Source organism: Triticum aestivum, chromosome 4B (genome assembly GCF_018294505.1).
Source record: "Triticum aestivum cultivar Chinese Spring chromosome 4B, IWGSC CS RefSeq v2.1, whole genome shotgun sequence".
Classification (NCBI taxonomy): Eukaryota; Viridiplantae; Streptophyta; class Magnoliopsida; order Poales; family Poaceae; genus Triticum; species Triticum aestivum.
The window spans coordinates 25663632-25684375 of NC_057804.1; the positions used below are offsets into that span (position 1 = coordinate 25663632).

The 20744-nt window shown below is 42.4% G+C and overlaps 1 protein-coding gene across 2 annotated transcripts; it reads right to left on the bottom strand.

Moving 5' to 3' along the window:
• Nucleotides 1-5934: 5934 nt before the first annotated feature.
• LOC123090723 (EVI5-like protein) lies at nt 5935-10383 on the bottom strand. 2 transcript variants are annotated; one of them, XM_044512056.1, is made up of 9 exons: nt 10017-10383; nt 9421-9590; nt 8828-9023; nt 8298-8468; nt 8096-8212; nt 7538-7735; nt 6744-6803; nt 6567-6665; nt 5935-6328 (listed from the first exon to the last, which is right to left on the bottom strand). In XM_044512056.1, the coding sequence occupies exons 2-9, from the start codon at nt 9561-9563 to the stop codon at nt 6167-6169; spliced, it is 1146 nt and encodes a 381-aa protein (XP_044367991.1). In that variant the 5' UTR covers nt 9564-9590; nt 10017-10383; the 3' UTR covers nt 5935-6166. The 2 variants fall into 2 exon arrangements, with proteins under 2 accessions (XP_044367991.1, XP_044367992.1); XM_044512057.1 differs by having other exon boundaries at nt 9421-9585; nt 10017-10340.
• Nucleotides 10384-20744: the final 10361 nt, after the last annotated feature.

The window sequence follows — 20744 nt, forward strand, 5'->3', positions numbered from 1 at the left end:
TGTATGATAAGCAGGGTAGTGTGCTAAGAAATTATGGCACACCACAAGTGAGCCAAAGAAGCAAACATTACACCACGAGAGTGCAACATGCCTAACACGGGTGGGTGGAAGGAATTCTGCAAGTTAAAATCTGGTTCAAATGTGGTCCAACAGATAAAATTTGTGATTAAAAATAAATATATGTCTAGCAGTTTCCTAGCAAGAGATCCAATGTTAAAAAAATTATAGCAATCAACAACATTGCGATGTGAGGTCATACTTGTGCATTGTTCATATGAGCATCTGAAATAACAAGTCACAAACATGGCAATTGGTGAAGTCCACCTCAAAAAGGAAAACCACATCTGGTATCATCTATGCTTTAAGCATGCAGCAACTAACATGATTAGGGGTTTAAATATCTGGGGTAGGCTTGTCTCTAGGCCTTAGTATGAGCATAGCTTCCGGAGACGCCTTTTCACACGTTGCCAACTCCTTACATGCTTCCACGTAAGCTTTGGTTTCTTCTCCATGGTTGAAACTGACAAAAAAGTATTCAAGCAGCCCTGCTTTTGATAGCAGAAACTTCATAAACCACGTGTCATTTGGCAAGTACTTCGGGCGATCCACCGAGACATGTTTGAGATTAGCAAACATGTCATCATATATCACTGCATCAAGAATATCTTGATCGATGGCATCACCATTGCCAGTTTCAACTTCCGGCCTGATTACCTACACAAGGAAGTCCAAAATTGCAGTGTCAATTAAACAACTTAATCCATTAATGGTTGTCTGTTAACTGAGACATACAAGTTCCAGGGTGCATCCTTATATTACCTGAATTTTGAGTTTTTCAATGTGAGGACCAAATCTCAGTGAAGAAAATATCGACATAATGCTTGGGAATTTGCCAAAATTTGCAGTCAGTTGTACAGCCCTCAAGTTCTGGAACGTCCATAAAATCCTTTCCAGCGGATTTTCCTGAGTCTGGAAAACATAGAACACGGTTAGACTAGCATATATAACTCTAGTGCAAGTTTACATCGGGATTATATATAACTCTAATCAGCTAAGAGTGACTTTGTTAGCAATGTTTTTTTGGAATCGAAGAGGGAAACTGTTAGCAATGTCTGTTCGCCGCATCTAGAGTGGATTTCATGAATGAATTCACATTGTAAAAACTGCACGGTGCCATACAAAAAATGAGAAAGGTGAACAGATGATTGCCTATACAGTATCCACGCACCACAAGATTACCATTATGGCTTAAAAAATTAAATAGTTACTTCCAAGCTCTTACCATTACTATTTATACAAGATGACTGTTGAATACTTCATGTAGTAACGCAATGCTCTTAATAGGAGTTAATTGTAAGAAACCACAACATTTGGGACTTCGTTTGCGGAAAAATACCTAGTCCCTAATTATTTGCAAAAGTCACAATGTATCTAGTAAACTTTTTGCAAATTGCGTTGATCAGGTGATTTAGCATGATTGATCACTTTCTGACAAGTGGGACCGGATTGTAAGGAGATGATTTGGTAAAAAATTGACATACACCTCGCTGGATTTCACAAAGACACCCTTATTAAAAAATGAAAAAGCAATCAGCCCCCCTCCCACCCCCGTCACCTGCCTCCTCCGAGGTGGTGGCTGGCCACCGTAGGACGGACTCCCTCCTCCCTAGCCTTGCTCGCGGGGCGGGACAGCCTCCCTCTTCCCTGGCCGGCGGCTCGCCCTAGCCACAAGCTCACGGCCCCGACACAAAGTGGCTTCCAATCCTGCGCGTTTACCCGACCCTGCCGTTGTGCTGCCGGAGGTCCGCTGCCCGACGAGTGCTCCGTCCCGCGTGTTGCTGCTTGGCACCGCAACTCCCTGCCGGTGTGGCTGCTACTGCTCGCCGCCGTAGGTCCTCGTCGCTGCGGCTGCCACGGGCACGCCACGCTCAACTGCTCGCTCCTGCCCATCTCCTCCCTGCTCCACCTCCTCTTCGTCTCCGTGTCCGCCCTGCCGGGGCTCACGCTCCCCGCCACGGCATCCAGACGGTCGGTAGGGTCAGGGCGCCACCGTGTCGGCCGAGCTCGCGCTACTTCGGCAGTAGCGCTGCTCCACGGGGGGAGGGGTTTATTGCTTTTCTTTTTTAGATATAGGGGTGTATGTGTTAATTGTTTGCTGAGTCAGCTCCTTACAACCGGGTCCCACTTATCGGAAAGTGATCAAACAGGCAAAATCGTCCAATCGGTGTTTTCTGCAAAATGTTTACCAGAAACGTGGTGGCTTTTGTAAAAAAAAATTAGAGACCATGTAGGTTTTCATAAACAAAACCCCAAATGTGATGGTTTTCTGCTTTTAACTCCTATTAATAGGAAAAAAAATCATGTTTGAATCCTTCTAGCAGGAAGGGATGACGTTTCCCACAATCGAGTCAATACTAATGGTTAAGATGATCTTCCCTTAGGTTTGGGCAACATGGTGATCATGAGCAGGCTCGACCCCACTCATGGAAGTATATAGTCTGTAGACTATTCTGATGGTCTAAAGAAGGGACACAAAACACTAGATTTTGAACCCAGGAACAGAGCGACTCTAGCACAGTCGTCAAAAGGGTCATGGAATGCACTCCGACTCCATCATACTCTCTTTGTTCGGAAATACTTGTCGAAGAAATAGATGTATCTAGACGTTTAGTTCTAGATACATTCATTTTTATCCATTTATGTGACAAGTAATTCTAGATGGAGGGAGCATTTTGGAGGCTCCTAGGGCTATGTGCAAAGCCAGATTCACCAAACACAACCTTCATAGTAGTATTTGCTTTACACATGAGACCGACCTATTGTTGGCTTACTATTTCTTTGAGGAGATCGCCGTGCAGAGGACCTCTGCAACACCCAACACCGAGGATCTCAAATGTCACGCCTTCGCCTTATGTCGACGGACAATGAGTCGTCTGAAGATCCAAGCGAGGACCAGCTCAAAAGGAACCGGCTCGTCTACCGTGCTGAAGGCACGGTAGGGGAGCTACAGTAGCCTGCAGTGCCTCTGTGATTTTCCACTGCCCGCTACAGGAACTCATGAACAGTGTGGTGCTACAGGGTGCCCGCTACAGTACAGATTTACTACATTAGATTCGCTACAGTACATAGTGCTATAGGGCCCTGCAGTGCCTTCTGCGATTCCCACTGCGTGGCTACTGTAGCTCCCTGTCGTGCCTTCAGCACGGTAGACGAGCCCGCTCTCTGAGGCACTCACCAACCCCCTGTCGTATCTGGATGAACTATCAATCCTAGATCTGGGCTATGATGCGAAGAGGGGTCAGTGCAGGGTCGGCGGTTAGGGCTCTGGCACAAGGGGGAGGTGGAGGGGAAGGGGAAGGGAGGTGGAAGATGAGCTGCAGGCGAGCTAAAACTTCCTTCGTACCATGGGTTTCCTAGATGGAGTGCGCTCCAAAGTGACCTTCAAGGCAACAAATATGCAGTTTGAGAGGCAAGATACGGAGAGCTCTTCAAAAATTGTGATGGCATGGCACCGGATGGCGACTCTACTAGAGTTTTTTTTAGGGAAAAAGCAAAGCTTTTATAACTTAACGGTGCTTAGGTAAATCGCCCATCGCACAGGCAGCCACATTAGCTGGAACATCGGACTCCCACAATACACTGTGGTTTGGTTCACACGCACGACCCATATTAGCAAGTTTGTGTGCAACATTATTGGCACTGCGCCTACAAAAAGAAATAACCTGACTCTACTAGAGTTGCTCTCAGCAATATCAGTGCTTTGACCAATTAAATAGTGATGGACATTTCCTCAAAAAGAAAAAGGAAATAATGGACATAGTTTAGAGATTGCCATCAATGCATGTCGCCTCAAATTACAAAAAATTAGAATTCATCTATTTATTTCATGGAATTTGACACAATGTAGTTCTGTACCTGATCTGAGTCGGTGAGCAAGTAAAGCTTCTTAACACTAGAAATCCGTCGGAAAGTGTTGATGAAGTTTGGGGTCCCGAATAGGGAATCAATGGAAATTTGTGCCACCTTCAGCAATGGAAGCTCCCCTGCAATTCGGCATCCGTTGTCAATGGACATGATCAACCTGAGGAAACGGAGGTTGGGCGCCTGGATGGCACATGTTTCGATATCAGCCTCCTCATCGCCGATCATGACATCATCCAACAAGAGCCTCGTGAGGTGCGGTGCTGAGGAGATTATGAGTTGGAGTTGCGCCGCGGCGCCATGGAAAGGGAGGACCACATACTCGAGGCAGAGGGTGAAGAGGTTGGAGAAGCCTGTGAAGTCCTGAGGAGCGCGCAACAAGTGGCAATAGCCACAGAGCTGGAGGTGGGTGAGTGCGCTGCAGGAGTACAGGGCCGGGCCGACCACGGGCGGGTTGGGCGAGTAGGCGGGCCAGGGCTTGTCGAACTTGAGCTTGAGCATCTTGACGCGCTTGTGCGCCAAGGCGAGGAGCCAGCGGGCAGGGCGGTGGGAGTGGCGCCTTTGGACATGGGCGGTGAAGCTACGGATGGGCGCGGCGCACCGCCACAGGCTGCGGGCAGTGAATCTGTGGACGGGCGTGGCGCACGGCCACCGCAGGAAGCGTGGATCGCGTGCGGTGGAGGATCCTCGACTGAACCAGATGTCGAGGCCAGGGACGGATTCCCATCGACGGTGCCAAGCAGGGGAGAGACAGCAGGTGCCGACCAACTTCTCGAAGGGGAGCCGACGGAGGATGTCGTCGAGCATCTCAGGCGGAAGGGACATCAGGTAGTCCGGGCCGGCCATCAGCGCCTCCTCCCCCTGCCGTTGACTCGAGGAGGAACCCACACCCCCCATCCTCTCCGTTGGGGATTTGTGGACTGGTGTGGTGGGAGTGAGGGGTGCCCCAGCCGCGTGCGTTTTTAATGCGTGTTGCCGCACACGTCCATTTTTACAATTAATGATGGCATTTCTACAAATATATATTGAGACCTTGAGACATGAAAGCTAATTGTATCCATATCAAAAGGATATGTTGCTTATTATTAAGCTTGGTTGTTTCTCATTGTCAACAACACCAGATACGATAGTAATAGTATTCAGAAAGGTAAAGAAAAGACTTATAAAGCCTGCATTTGTGGGATAAATCCATCTATCCGCCAACGATCATAATAATGCCTCTCAAGGAGAAAAATGATTCCTTTTCTGCAATAGCACACACAATTTCCGGGAAAGAGATCAATGCAAGTTTAGAGACAAAACTATGCAGCATAAATAAGATGAATAATTGCCCCGGTTTATTACCTTTTTTACCGACTTCGCAATGCTACGTCCCTTGCCAGTTGTGGTGGGACCATGTTGCTCCCTTGTCTTCTCGCCCATACCTCTTCCATAGTCTTCCTCAACAACGGTGGCAGTGGCACACCTATGGTTTGCCGTAGGCCGCTAGGGCAAGGGGGTGGCGAGGGGAAGTTGAAATAGCTTATGACGAAAACATTGCATATTTTGATCTTCAAAGTGGATACAAAGGAGTGTGCATGTAGTAAATTTTACTAAGTAACTTTATAGTTACAAATTGTAATACTCCCTTCATTCCCAAATATAAGTCTTTTTAGAGTTTCCAACAAGTGACTACATGCGGAACAAAATGAGTGAATCTACATTCTAAAATATGTCTACATACATCCGTATGTTGTTGTCCATTTGAAATGTCTAAAAAGACTTATCCTCCCTCCGTCCGAAAATATAGATGACATAACCTCATCACCACCATCGAAACGCCATCAGGGCAATAGCAAAGTCAAGAGAGGGCATGCCGCACCCATGGGCGTTGTTGCAAAGCCATGGGCGGGTTGATTCCGCAACAAAGAGGCGAGGCATGTTTTTGCAATTACACACAGAATTAATTAAATAAATAAATAGATAAATAACCGCATTGGCGGGTACAAGCGGCGCATAATCAAGGCAACATTATGGGGGTCACAACATTCTCACCATTTCATTGTTGAAATATTGTCCCATCTTGTAACAAATATTCACAGTTGTCCGGCAACAAGGGCAAAATACAACATCATGAGCCTTTGCGGTTATGAAACCACAGCTCAACTTAGAAAAGGTAAAACAAAGCGGCGAGTACGTGATGATCGCTCTATACAACGCGTAAAGAACAAGGCGGTTGATTTGTTTTTGCAAAACAAGAACCATGTTACTTTTTACCAACATTTGAGATGGACAAGACCTGGCTAACAGCCCTGCTCATCGTTTTCGATTTCAGGGGCAGAAGCCGCTTATTGCTACTTGAGCTTGCATTGGGTCCATCCAATCTTTTCCGGTACTCTTTCTCGAGCTCCTCGAGACTACTGTTCACCTGCAAGTAAAGATCAAGTGTACCTCGATTATCAGTATCAATCTTGGGACTGCAAATTTCAAGTCTCTGATCATAAGCAAACGCACAAACATACTACTCCTTCTACCATGTGTGATACAGCAGCCACAAACCACCAAACAATAGAAATAGGATAAATAATATCCCACAAGCAAGAACTCACAAAACCATGGACATACTAATATTGCCATCTCATTTGCTTCATAAAACAGTTTATTACCTTAAATGAGAAGGCAAGTGGAAATAATGTATCAGGATCAGTTGCCTCATCTGGAAAATATCTCAAGGAATGCAGAAGTTCCTCAAAAGGCAATTTGACCTGACAGAAAGGTAACTTCAGCGATTCTTTAAAATATGTCTTTCAAGCAGAAGCAGCACAGCACACCAAGAAACTTACCAGGTCATCATGGCAGAATCTCAATAGACCCAATCCAACTTGGAAAACAACCTTAATACCCTGTAAGTAGGATCGAGTCAATGATCAGCAAAAGCAAGTAAATCAGATACAGTCAGTTGGTTTAATACGTGGATATACAAAATAGGTATAAGAATAGTCATATGAAAAAACCATGCGCATTCATGTAAAAATAATAATTGGACACAAAAGGAGTATAATAGAAATGGCAACAAAATCTCACGTCTTACTAGGAAACTATTTGAGTAGGACCTCACAACCATGTGTTAGCTACATTCAACTGTTTGCAACATATAAATACTCTGCAATATTACATACATATTCCCTAGAAATAGAATGCTTCTCTATGGCTGTTCAAAAATTGATTCTGTCTGGTTCCTAAATTCACACTGCACTCCATCTGAAAATTAACATTTAAGGTGCATACAGTCACTGAAAGGAACCAAAGCCCCAAAAGAACTCCCATATTGATAATATTTATCTATACATGTACATCATACTCCACAATTGCTGCATGTTATATTTGGCGAAACTAGAAGTAATAATGGCTATAGAGGTCCAGATATAAGGAGCGATTGTATAGAGTATACCACTACATATACTGCCCTTAATAAAGTTCTTCTGAAAAAAGTCCTAAAAAGAGTAATGCTGATGTAAAACTTGTAACCATACCGTATATGAAGCAAACATGTTTGAAAACTCGGTAAAACACAACTCAAAACTCATAAGCTCAGGTAAACACGAAACATAAAACACAGGATGGACAAGATTCTTACCTCATACAGGAAGACATCCCAAACTCTAAGAGTCATATGGAATGGGAAGGAATACGAGAAAACTGTGATAAACCATTGGCTTGCATACATGCTTGGATTTATCATTTCTTCAATAAAATGCTGTCCCAACTTTGGCATGTGCTCTTGAACTAATTTCTCGAATTGAAACAGATATTGTTGCACAAGCGGCAAACCGGCCTGTTGTAGGAATGTAAAGAGTAAGATTTGTTAATTAATAATTCAGAATATGCAGATTTTTTCTAGAAAATGTCACTTCAGTGTTGCATGTATTCCAAAGCTAAGTGCTCAAACTAAAGATAACTGCTGCTGAACAAGTGGAAAATTCCGGTTTAATAGTTATAATATCAAACTGAGAAAAACAAATTATAGTAGAAGCTGATGATAAGCATGACGCAAACACTCTGGAATTTATTGAACCAAAAATCTGAAAGAAAAAGCTCTCATTCATCACTCTGAAGTTCAGGTTTCTAATGGTGATTTGAGTTGTTTGCTCATTGGAAAGTAAAAATCGCCAAAGAAGTTCAATCACGGAATCACCTGATACAAGCCTTCCATTGGAGCATGGACAGCTCCTTTTAGCAAAGCTACTATTAACCAAAATGCATCCTCCTCGCTCATATAAAGAAGCAGCAACCCAGCTATAAATCCCATTCCCTGCAAGACCGCGCAAAAGTAATAGCATGTTAATCCAGGGAATATGTTCAACCCTATATAATACGTTGACAGGCTGAAAACGAACCTGCACATATCCAACATCCCTATCATAAACAGAGTATGCTTTTAAAACATTATACAGAGATCTTTGACCTGGGCCATGTCTCTGTTGGAAGAAAATATGCGAAGGAAATGTACGCGATATATCACGAATAATTTCCAATTCTGATGTTGATGTCTCGTATATGACCAAAGTCTGTCCAAAGAAAATATAGGTTATATAAAAACAATCAGTCAAGCCTGGAATAAGTGCAATAGAGGCACGTGCGCAAAGTGCAGCAAATTATGAGAATGTGTATGATCTACGGTGAGTAATTTCCTTATAAAATACGTAACCTACAGAGCTTAACTATCCTGTTTTCCTCCAACACATGTAAATTATATGAAAGCAGCACAATATATAAGGTACGGCAAAGGAATTCTATGATGCTCCCCTTCTGATCACTACTAGATTAATAAGAATAAATATTTTTGTTATCAGTCATCACTATAAGAGAACCCCAACAAGGCCACAGAAATGCCTAATAATTCAAACACAAGGATGGTTATGAGTACCTCATAAACCCCAGGATTCATTAGCAAGAGGTCCCTGCTGCCTGAAATCAACTGCCAAACAAGTCCTCTGAGACAATCAGGAATTCCTTTCCTTATTCTTCTCTTAACCACATGAGGATTCCTTCTAACATAATGCCTCCAGTCACTACCACCAGTACCTATCATCTTCCTCCACTTTCTTATCCTCCTTTCCTCCCTACAATAAACCAAATTTTTAGCCCGCGAAACAAATTGCTTAGAGAAAAGAAGATTTAGATAAGCAAACTAGGATGGCACGTGTGACAACATGGTGCCAGAGTAACATAGTCATAAACAAGATACTCCCTCCGTTCCAAAATACTTGTCGTGGTTTTAGTCCAAATTGACTAAAACCAACCATGACAAGTATTTTGGAACAAAGGGAGTAGTAAATACCAAGTATACTTTATCGTCCAAGCAAGTCAAATATATGACAACCATTTCCACAAGATTTGCTTAAAAGGCCCATGCATAAGCATAAAAAGGTAATTAATCGAGGAGATTCACTGGCTCCAACTTATCAAATAGATGAGCATATGGGGACTGTAAGTACAACTGAAGACCCCTGATCATACCTTCCGCGTTCATGTGTGGGTCTGCTTTTCAGAATCCCCTCCGGAGAGTTGCTTTGTTCCGTCTTTATAAAGCCAAATCTGTCGACAGGCCGAGAAGGAGCCGGTCCAGGTTCTATGTCATCGACATCTTTCTTCTTATCCATCTTATTGATTACTCGAGGATACCTTCACTACATTGCAAGAAATACACCATGTCACTAATTTTCACAACGAGAATATCAAATGCTCGGCTAAACAATAGATGTATGAAGGCTATTGAGCCATCCTACTAACACAGTCTGAACAAAAATCAAGCTATGCTAGCAACCAATAGTTTAAGCGCAAGCAATATCTGCCCGCTGGGTGGGCGTTGGGCATGGACGGGGTCAGTTGAACCCTGAGAAACTTGAGAACGAACTTGCTGACATTAACGGGTAGTATTAAATACAATGCGCATCCTATGAATGGAAAATGGGGTCAACCGAGATCAAACAAACGAACAAACGAACGAACAAAGGATTGCATTAGCAGATACCACATCCATCCGCCACCTTATTGCTCACGAATATAGAATGCTGCAAACGAATCTGTCCAAGCGGGCCAGGGGAATTCCTTACCGTGGGTGGTGGGTGGATCGTGGGCGAGAGCCCTCGTCGGCGACGGGCGGGGGGGAGGCCGGATTCGCGCAGATCACGCGAATCTGGAATCGGGCGACGGCAATGACCCCTGCGCCGGTGGCGCTGCCGGCCGTCCTTGCCCGGTCGCCGGGGCCGGCCGGCGGGGAATCAGGGCGAGGGCGAGGGCGAAGCCGGGACCGGGAGCGTGGCAGCGTGTCCGGGGGAAGGGGTGCGCGGTGGTGGACGGCACGGCACGGGGACGGGGGCAGCTGTGGAGGGGGGAGCCGGCGCCGAGGAGGAGGAGGAAGAAGAGGCAGCAGATTAGATTAGCGCGTTATTCGGGTCAAGATCTGATTGCATCCGACGCGCACGGTTTGGCTGGGTCGCACGAACCACCCGTCGCCTGCGCGCTCACAAAAGGAAAAACAACGATTTTTTTCGATTTCCAGGGCGTGCAGGCCGCACATGCACGCACGCACGAGCCTACCCATGGGAAAGAAACGATGACGCGTACACAAGGGTTAGGCATAGCGAGGGCCATGTTTTTCAAGGGGGATTCAATCAACAAGTTAAAATGGTTAGGTTTGAAACTTAACATGATACTAGTTGATAGTATGAGCATCCTCTTTATTTAACTTATTACAATCGGCGTTTTCGTGACACAATGTTTCTCGGGCAGATTGGGCTATTAAGTCTGGATCGGCCTCGCGGAGAAGTCTAGCTTCGCCAACCCTAATACTCTTGGATGTGAGAACCAAAGCTATGCGAAGACGGGTAGTAGCATTCTAGGATAAGGATGGGATGCATCCCGGTATAAAAGTGTATCGGCCTGTTCGGATTAGTGATGAGTTGATGACACATGCAAGTGTTCGGACGGTAGACGCTGGATATGATATGATGCGCTGGGACTTCGGCTTGACAAAGGAACCCTACGTACATACCCCAGCTCTTCTTGGTTCGCGGATTTTTCGTTTTCGAAGATTAGTAAAGTAGGGAGATGGAATAGCATCTTTGAGTGAGTTAGGCATAGTGAGGGCGGCGTTTTCTTTCCATTGATGTTCTGGAGTTGATGTTGCACCCTTTCATCTCCTCTGTAGAGCTTGACATGTTGCCCATTTTTGGAGATCCTTTTACGAAATTGCAATTGAGTTGGTGAGCACCCCATAAATAGACTCATTCCCAAAGAGGTCATGATTATATAATAAAATGACACCATTTAGACATTAAATATTTTCTTGTTTTCTGTCCTTCTCGAATCATGACATCTTTATTGACTCTAATCAATGTGTAACATTGTACCACCTACTCTTTTCAATCTCCCACCTACCTCTCCCCTTCTTAATTCTTTCCGTCCCCATAATATAAACTTGAAAGTGTGAAACGAAATAAAACGGGTAGAAACGGCCAAAGGTAAGGATGAGTGAAAAATACTACTAGCGTTGGAGTGTTCATTGTTTCTTCACATTTTCACTTTCCCGATTTCTATGTCCATGGGCATGGGAGGCATCCAGGAAAAAGTAATACAGCACAACCCTCAGACACCTCGACCATAGTCAGCCGCTCGAGGGAAGCACAAAGGAAGTCGTGCAGGAGGCTCTTGATAGACGAACAGAAAAGCCATGGCGAGCTGGGGGAGGGTCAGCCAAAGGGTGCAGATGGACCGGTCAGGGGGAAAGGGCCCAGGGATGAAGGCGATGTAAGATAGGAAATGGAGAGGATGTGGTTTTGAATAGGTTACCTAGACGGGGGACGACGACAATCGTGTCCTTGCCAACATCCATGCAGACCAGAGAAGCTTCAAGGTCGCCACCAAGGGGCAGAGTAGTGAACGGGGTCAGGTGGTGGAGGTTAGCGCGGTGCTGGACCTCTGGCGGCTGGTGGGATCTGTGTAGGGGAGGCTAGAGCAGCAGTGAGAGAGGCAGGTCTCCGTTGTCGCCACGAGAGTCGTGAAGTTCATGCTCTCGGGATACATGGAAATGTTGCCTTCTTTTCTCTAGTGACTTTTTCAATTGGTGTGCATAAGCATGGGAGTCACCAAGACACACATATCCGCATGTTCAGAATGGTGATACATGCTACTGTCCAAGCTGCAAACATTGTGAGACAATTGGACTTCAACTTGGCAAAGATGCCCGAGAAATAGTTCAAAGGTTAGAGAGGCACAAACATGGGTTTTGACATCTTAGAATTTAGGTCCTTTCATCTCTGTAGATGACACTAACAATACTTTATTATTGATGAGTACATGAGCATGAAGTAACATTCTTTCTACCAAATACATGTGGACGTTTTTACCAGTATTTCAACTATATGAAGGGTTAGGCATAGTGAGAGCGCAGTTATTGAAAGGGATTAGCAAGTTAAAAGGGTTAGCTTTAAAATTAATACGACAATTGATAGTACGTGCATCTTCTTAATTTACAATTGACATCATCGTGACACGACATTTCTCGAGTGGATTGGGCTATTAAGTCCAGATTGGCTACATGGACAAGTCTAACTTAATCGGACATAATATTTTGTTAGAACTAAATCTACATGGAAATCGTTCGAGTACTCAACACAATTTGCATTTCTAAACTATTGTGTGCATAAGGATGGGATGCATCCGGATATAAAAAAATATCGATCTGTTCAAATTAGGATGAGTTGATGACACATGCAAGTGTTCATACTGCGGATGGAATAACATCTTTGAGTGAGTGTCACGAGGTGTTTTCTTTCTATTGACGTTCTGGAGTTGATGTTGCACTCTTTCATCTTCTCTGTAATGCTTGATATGTCGTCCATTTTAGGAGATCTTTTATGAAAATGCAATTGCGTACCATAAGTAGACTCATTAGCGAGGAGGATGTGATTATAAAATGACACCCTTTACACATTAAATATTTTCTTGTTTCCCGTCCTTCTCGAATCATGACATTTTCACAGACTTCGATCAATACACATTGTACCGCCTACTTTTCTCAATCTACCACCTACCTCTCCCCCTTCTTAATTCTTTCTGTCCCCATTATATAAACTTGAAAGTGTGAAACAAAAGAAAAGGGGTAGAAAGGGCCAAAGGCAAGGATGAGTGAAAAATACTACTAGCGTTGGAGTGTCCATTGTTTCCTCACATTTTCACTTTCCCGATTTCTATGTCCATAAGCATGGGAGGCATAGGGAAAAAGCAACGCAACACAACCCTCGGACACCTTGACCATAGTTAGCCACTCAAGGGGAGCACAAAGGAAGTAGTATAGAAAGCTCTCCATAGACGAACGGGGAAGCCCTGGAGAGCAGGGGGAGGGTCACCTAAAGGGTACAGATGGGCTGATGAAGGCGATTAGAGATTGGAAATGGAGAGGATGTGGTTTTGGAATAGGATACCTGGACAGGGGACGACGATAATCGTGTCCTTGCCAGCATCCATGCAGACTAGAGAAGCTTCAGGATCGCCACCAGGGAGCAGAGAAGTGAACGGGGGTAGGTGGTGGAGGTCATGGGGGTGCTGGATCTCTAGCGGCTGGTGGGATTTGGGTAGGGGAGGCTGGAGTGAAAGTGAAAGCGATAGGTCTCAGTTGTCGCCACAAGAGTCGCGAACCTCAAGCTCTTAGGATACACAGAAGTGTAGCCTCCTTTTCTCCAGTGACTTTTTCAATTGGTGTGCATAAGGACGGTAGTCACCAAGACACACATGTCCGCATGTTCAGAATGGACGAGACTTGCCTGCTCCCCGCGCGTGTGCCCATCCGTGCTCCCGCGTATGTGGCTTGATTTGATTGGAACAAAATAAGGCCTGGCCCCGCCCCCTTAAAATCAAGGGGGGAGATGATTAGATTAGAAAGGAAAAAGGAAAAAAGACATGCGTAGGATGAAGTGGGAGCATGGGGATGGAGCAGGCAAGCCGGATCCGTTCAGAATGGTGATACATGCTATTGTTCAAGTTGGAAACATTGTGAGACAATTGGACTTCAGCTTGACAAAGGAGCCCGAGAAATAATTCAAAGGTTGGAGAAGCACAAACATGGATTTTGACACCTTAGAATTTGGATACTTTCATCTTTGTAGATGACACTAACAATATTTTATTTTTGATGAGTACATGAGCATGAAGTAACATTCTTTCTACCAATTACACATGGATTTTTTTACCGGGATATCAACTATGAAGGGTTAGGCATAATGAGCGCGCAGTTATTGAAGGGGATTAGCAAGTCAAAAGGGTTAGTTTTAAAATTAATACGACAATTGATAGTCTATGCATCTTCATAATTTACAATTGACATCATCGTGACACAATGTTTCTCGAGCGGATTGGGTTATTAAGTCCAGATTGGCTACATGGAGAAGTCTAACTTCACCGGACCTAATATTTGACTAAATCTATGTGGAAATTGTTCGAGTACTCAACACAATTTGCATTTCTAAACTATCATGTGCATAAGGATGGGATGCATCCGGACATAAGAATATATCGGTTTAGGATGAGTTGATGACACATGCAAGTGTTCATACTTTAGATGCTATATATGATACACTTAGACTTCATCGAGACCCTACATACCCAAGTCTTCTTGGTTCAAGGTTTTACAATTTCAAAAATTAGTAAAATATGTAGGTACCAAGGAATAGCATCTTTGAGGGACATGGAGTTTGTACACTCAAGCTCAAATGCATCGTCAAAAATTAGTAAAATAGAAAACTAGTAAAATAAATAAAAAGAACTAGTTATTGTTGCAACAAACATTGTCGAATTTTCTACATGCGTGCAGATTTGCGTGAAGAAAAAACATTCAAAATGCTCTAGTCGAGAAAAAACAAATTCGATGCTCCAAAAAAGATTATTTTTAAAGTATTTTTGGGTGATGATTTAGTTATTCTTTCTCAGATTTCCACGAATGTCATTTCATTACGAAAATTTCAACACAGGAAGAAAACTAAGCAATATTTGTTGTAAAAAATCAGAATGATTTGAATTATGTTCTATTTTTTGGATTTTAGTGTTCGTAGCCGGAGCACTTGAGCTGTGGATTAGAAGAACACCTTTGATCTTTGAGTGTGTACTAGTATCATGTGATGTTTTGTTTCTATTGTTGTTCTAGAGGTGATGCTATACTGTCATCTTCTTTGTAAAAGCTCGATATGTTGTCCATTTTAGGATATCTTTTGGGAATTTGCAATTCTAGTTGGTGAGTGCATCATAACTAGACTCTGTGTTTTTAGGAGGCCATGAGTATAAAAAGACACTCTTTATACATTATTATTTTTACTTGTTTTTTTCTTCCTGAATCATGACATCTTCAATGACTTCGAAATGCGCAACAATGTGCCACCTACTCTAATCGACCACCTACACATGTCCCTCCTTGATTCTTTCCATCACCACTATATAAACTTGAAAGCGTGAAATAAAAGAGAAATGACCAAAGTCAAAGGGTAAGTCAAAGAGACCAATAACACTGGAGTGTCCATTGTTTCTTCGCATTTTCCCTTTCCTATTTTGTATCTCCTATAACATGGGAGGCATCACAAGAAAGCAATGCAAGATAACTAAGCAAACATCCATGCCATCCTTTCCTCCAGAAATTTAGTATGTTAAATACTCTAGGGCAAGAGAACAGAAAGACTTAGAACTATATGAGCAATTCAACATTCGATGCCACTTTATAACTTACTCATGTGCCCTCACTTCTTTCAGGGATATTAGACAAACAATAACCCATATGAGAAACAACGGAATAAACCTGCCCAACACAAACTTAACATCCACTACAATTCCTCTGGATCTAAGGCCATCCTACCTTTGAGAGAACCTCCGCGTGTGTAGCTACTCAAGCCACCCTCCCATTCAACGAATTTGATTTAAATCCTCGCAGTTATCGGGTGGTGCAAGTTTTAGGTTAATGTAACCCTTGGAGAACAAATTGAGCAGAGCTACCAAGTAGTATTACTCATGTACAAAGGCAGCATGTGGACATCCTACTGTTATACACCTGTGCTGGTCAACTTCCTGTGTTCTTCAACAATACATGTCCTTTGGGATCTCCCACTGATTTTATCAACCTTTTTTCTAACCCTCTCACAAATCTAGCGGTCGGTTATCACCTATCCATGTTCTAACTTCTTAAATTATCACTCTTTTCTCCTTAATATGCAAAGCTTCACGTTTCACTGATGTACCCACTATATCTAGTTATTTCACAATCTAAAATATCCCTACTATACTACTTTAATTGGTGTCAATCCTAGGGATCAATTATGAATCTGCACTTCATCATTGAATATAGGGAACTAATGTGCTACAAATTGCTCGTAGAACATGTCGTCCTTACGAAGATTACCCTATATATACTTTTATTTTCATTTTGCTTATTACAATTTGGTACATACTATAGTGCAAAATGTCATGTCGGTTCAGTCGTTGACCGAATCAACTTAGTAGTACTAGTTGTATAGAGCAGTATTCGACTAGTTCCTTGTTGCAAAATGTTCTCTGGGTTCACTAAATCAACATAGTACTGTTGTACTTGCAATAGCATGGACAAGGTCATAACAACATTCAGTAGTGACCAAATTTTGGCAAATGGAGGATGGTAGGTTCCAACTTCCATGGACAACATACCACTACATGCAGTTGGCTTTCATGAAACTAAGACACATAGATTGCAATCTATAATTGGCTTTGCTTGGTTAGGCCAACAAAAAGGTAATGGACTAGTAGTACTAGTGACAAACATTAGAATGTCATCTTTGAGTGTCTAGTATCACATGTCTTTCTACTGTTGTTCTAGAGTTGATGATATAGTTTTTCAACTTCTCTACAAAGCTCAACATGTTGTCCATTTGAGAAGATATTTTTGGAATTTGCAACTGTGGTTAGTGATCGCATCATAAGTAGACTCCTTCGTGAGGAGGTATTCACTTGCTTTCTGCCTTTCCCGAATCATGACATCTTCAGTGACTGATCAATGTGCAACAATGTACCACCTACTCTACTGAAATACCATGTACCTCCCTCCCTATTTATCCTTTCCATCCCCATTATATAAACTTGTAAGTGTGAAACAAAAGAAAGGGATAGAAAGGGACAAAGGCAAGGATCAATAAAAGAGACTACTAGCATTGAAGTATCCATTGTTTCTTGACATTTTCACTTTCTCAATTTCCATGTCCACGAGCATGGGAGGCAGCAAGAGAAAGCAATGCAACATAAGCCAATGAAAACACAAGCAACTATCCATGTTATCCTTTCTTTCAGAAATTGAGTATGCTGCATCCAGGGTCATGAATTTTTTCTAGAACTATATGGGCAATCCAGCATCCAACACCACTTTATAAATATGAAGATCCTTGATTTACATTTACGCACTCACTTCTATCAGGGATATTAAATAGATAATCACTCATTTTAGAGAAGGCACAACCAAAACTAGGCAACACAAACAAAACATCTACTATAATTCTGCTGGATCCGACACCATACCTTTGTGACAAGCCTCATGTGCATAGCTGCTCGCTCTTATTTTGTTGTGGATTTGATCCAGATCCTCGCAATTATCAGATGGTTGAAGTTTTGTTTAGGCAATCCTTGGAGAACCAACTGAGCGGAGTTACTAAGTAGTAGCATAACTAAATAACTCAGCATGTGGACTTTGGTCGATCGGCTACAAGTTCACTAATCAATTAACGTAAATTGTGTTAAGCTTCATGCACTAGCCAACGCAACCAAAAGTCTGAACTGATGGAAAGGGCCAGGAAATTCACATATACACTTCAACACCCCCTCTCACGTGTGACGTGGAAAGTCAACACGTGGATAGACTCAGAGGTATGGCTCAAGAGGCCTATATGTGGACAGAGAAGAGCAGCATTGCGGAAGTCAGGACTTGAACTCAAGACTTTGGACTTTGATACCATGTTAAGCTTCATTAACTAGTCAACACAACCAAAATTCTAAACTGGTGGAAATGGCTAGGCAATCCACATATACACTTCAACAAATTGCTAGTTGGCCGCAACCAAAATTGGAGCCTGGCCATGAATTTTCTCATTCATTGTTCTACAAATCTAGATATCCCATTCTATTATTATATAGTTGGTTAATAAAAATAGTACTTGTATCATACATCATTAAAAAATTGATGCTAATTAGAGTACTAGAGAAGATTATGAGTTCAGATATATTGTTCACTTCTTCACACAATTGAGTTGATAATTTGCTATATATAATATCATAAGTCCAGGAAACAAAAGTCAAATTAGCAGCACTAACCTTAACTTAGTTCCCCGCACAATTTTTTTAGTTTTAATCATGCCATATCTGTATGTTGTTAGGATACAGTCGTCAGTAAGAGTGCCACATGGATACAGAGAGTCGGAATTCATCTCCATCAATCTCATGTGGACTAGTCTAGCAGTGGTCATGAATGCAGCCAGTGCACTCAAGTGCATGTGGTGGCATGTTCATGCAATGATAAAGACTCATTATCAATAATCCTACTATAATAATGCAAAGCTTCATGTTTCACCGATGTGCACATCTAAAATATCCCTAATATAATATTTTAATCAGTGTCAATCTCAGGGATCTATTATGAAAGTGTGCTTTGAATATTGAGAACTAACGTGTTACAAATTACTCAGAGTCATCCTTACAATGATCACCATGATTTTTTGTCTTTTGCTTGTTACAATTTCATACACATAGAGCAGCATTTCCAGTTCCTTGTTGCAACATGTCATGTCGGTTCACTAAAACACCGTAATACTATTGTAATTGCAGTAACATGCACATGACATGATCGTAGCAACATTTAGTGGTGACCAACTATTGGTAAATGGAGGGCAACCGTTTCCATCTTCCAAGGAATGATAAACCACTTACTTGCATTTGGTTTTCAAGAAACTAATGACGGACAGAGATTGTAATCTATAATTTCCTTGCTTTGGTTAAGCCAACAAATATAGTAATATTACTAATGATAGTAATACTAATGATAGAGGAATAATAGTAGTATTACTAATGACAAACATGAGGAATAGGATATGCAAACTTACGCTATATATGATGCTTTTAGACTTCAGCTCGACAGAGCCTGATGCCAAGGAATAACATCTTTCAGTGTCCAATATCACAAGATGGATTTTTTAAACATAGGCAAAATATTTGGCTCATCTATTAATTAACGAGAAGAGAGTTGCCCAATTAACTAGCAGAAAACCGGACAAAACCATTGCAAACTTGATCACGAACAGCAACCAAGCAGCAACCCTAAAGGCAAACATACAAACCCCAAACAAAGAGTTGTTGTTCTGGAGTTGATGCTATAGTCTGTCATCTTCTGTGCAAAAAAGCTTTGCTCTGTTGTCCAGTTTAGATCTCTTTTGGAAAATTGCAACCGCAAGAGTGAGCACATCATAAGTACACTTGTTCGTGAGGATGTCGTGAGTATGAAATGACACTCTTTATATGTTAATTTTCGCTTGTTCCGCCTTTCTAGAATCATGACATCTTCACTTACTCTGATCAATGCGCAACACTGTACCACCTACTCTTCTCAATCCTCCACCTACCTCTTCTTCCTTCTTAATTATTTCCACCCTGATTATATAAGCTAGAAAGTGTGAAACAGAAGAATGGATAGAAAGGGCCAAAGGCAAGGATAGTGAATGAGACTACTAGCATTCGAGTTCATAGTTTTTTTTTACATTTTCACTTTCTCAATTTCATTGTCCATGAGTATGGGAGGCATCAGGAGAAAGCAATGCAGCAACCCGATGAGGATTTGTAAGTAATCATCCACATTGCCCCTTTTCTGGCAGAAACTTAGATGTGCAATATTCTTCATCAGTTCAGCTAAGACACTAAACTTATAACTATATGCCCAATTACCATTCAATGCCGCTCTATATATTGAGCAAGAGAGGGTGACTAGATGGGACCAAATCGCAAGAGGAAAGGAAAAGGCAGGAGGCAGTTACGAGCCTATGGCCCGGTGATTAAATAAGAACATTTGGCTGCGAACGCGTAAGACACAGAGTACATGCATACTAAAATGTAATGAAGGGAGTATTACTAAGGTCCTATTCAAATTGGAGGATTACAAAACATAGTACTAAGGTACAAAATGTAATGGAGAGCGCTGCCTGGCCCATTGGAGGAGGAGGCCATGGCACACACTGGCCGCTAACCATAAGTTCTGGAGTCCGGACCTCCAATAGGGTCATTTTACTTTTGACTAGGTAATTGCCCGTGCGTTGCAACGGGGGCTTAGGGTGAAATATACAATAATGGAACCCCACATATCATGAGGACTTCACAAACCTCGACTAATCTCTGTCAAGAGGAGAAAGTATCAAACATATATATTAAGAATCCCCATGCACATCTCAAGCAGCATTATCTTCCTTTTCTTACTATTAAATCATTCTTATTTTCCTCCTCCACCAACCAGACTTGCCATAATTTTATCCTTCAAGCCTATATAGAGGAGAAGATTAGCGCTCCATATTGATAGAACAAATCAATTTTTGTATGGGTTGTATCAGTGGAATGTTTGAGATCATAGATTTTTTTGCTCATTATATATAAAATTTCACCTAAGATTTTCACAAACTAATATTGCGCGTGCGCGCGTGCCAACGCTCGCTTTCCGACAGGCCAGGATCTCCCGATTTGGAAGGTGTGGACCAGGTTACGTTTATGATCAGGGTAAGGGTTATGGTAATTAGTGTGGGTCCCCC

Excerpts from the sequence above, each read along its gene's own strand:
- LOC123090723 (XM_044512056.1), bottom strand. The coding sequence starts at position 9,563 with ATGGATAAGAAGAAAGATGTCGATGACATAGAACCTGGACCGGCTCCT. Across the intron at positions 9,024-9,420 it reads CCCACACATGAACGCGGAAG|GGAGGAAAGGAGGATAAGAA; the intron begins GTATGATCAGGG and ends GGTTTATTGTAG. Across the intron at positions 6,804-7,537 it reads GGGATGTCTTCCTGTATGAG|GGTATTAAGGTTGTTTTCCA; the intron begins GTAAGAATCTTG and ends TCCTACTTACAG.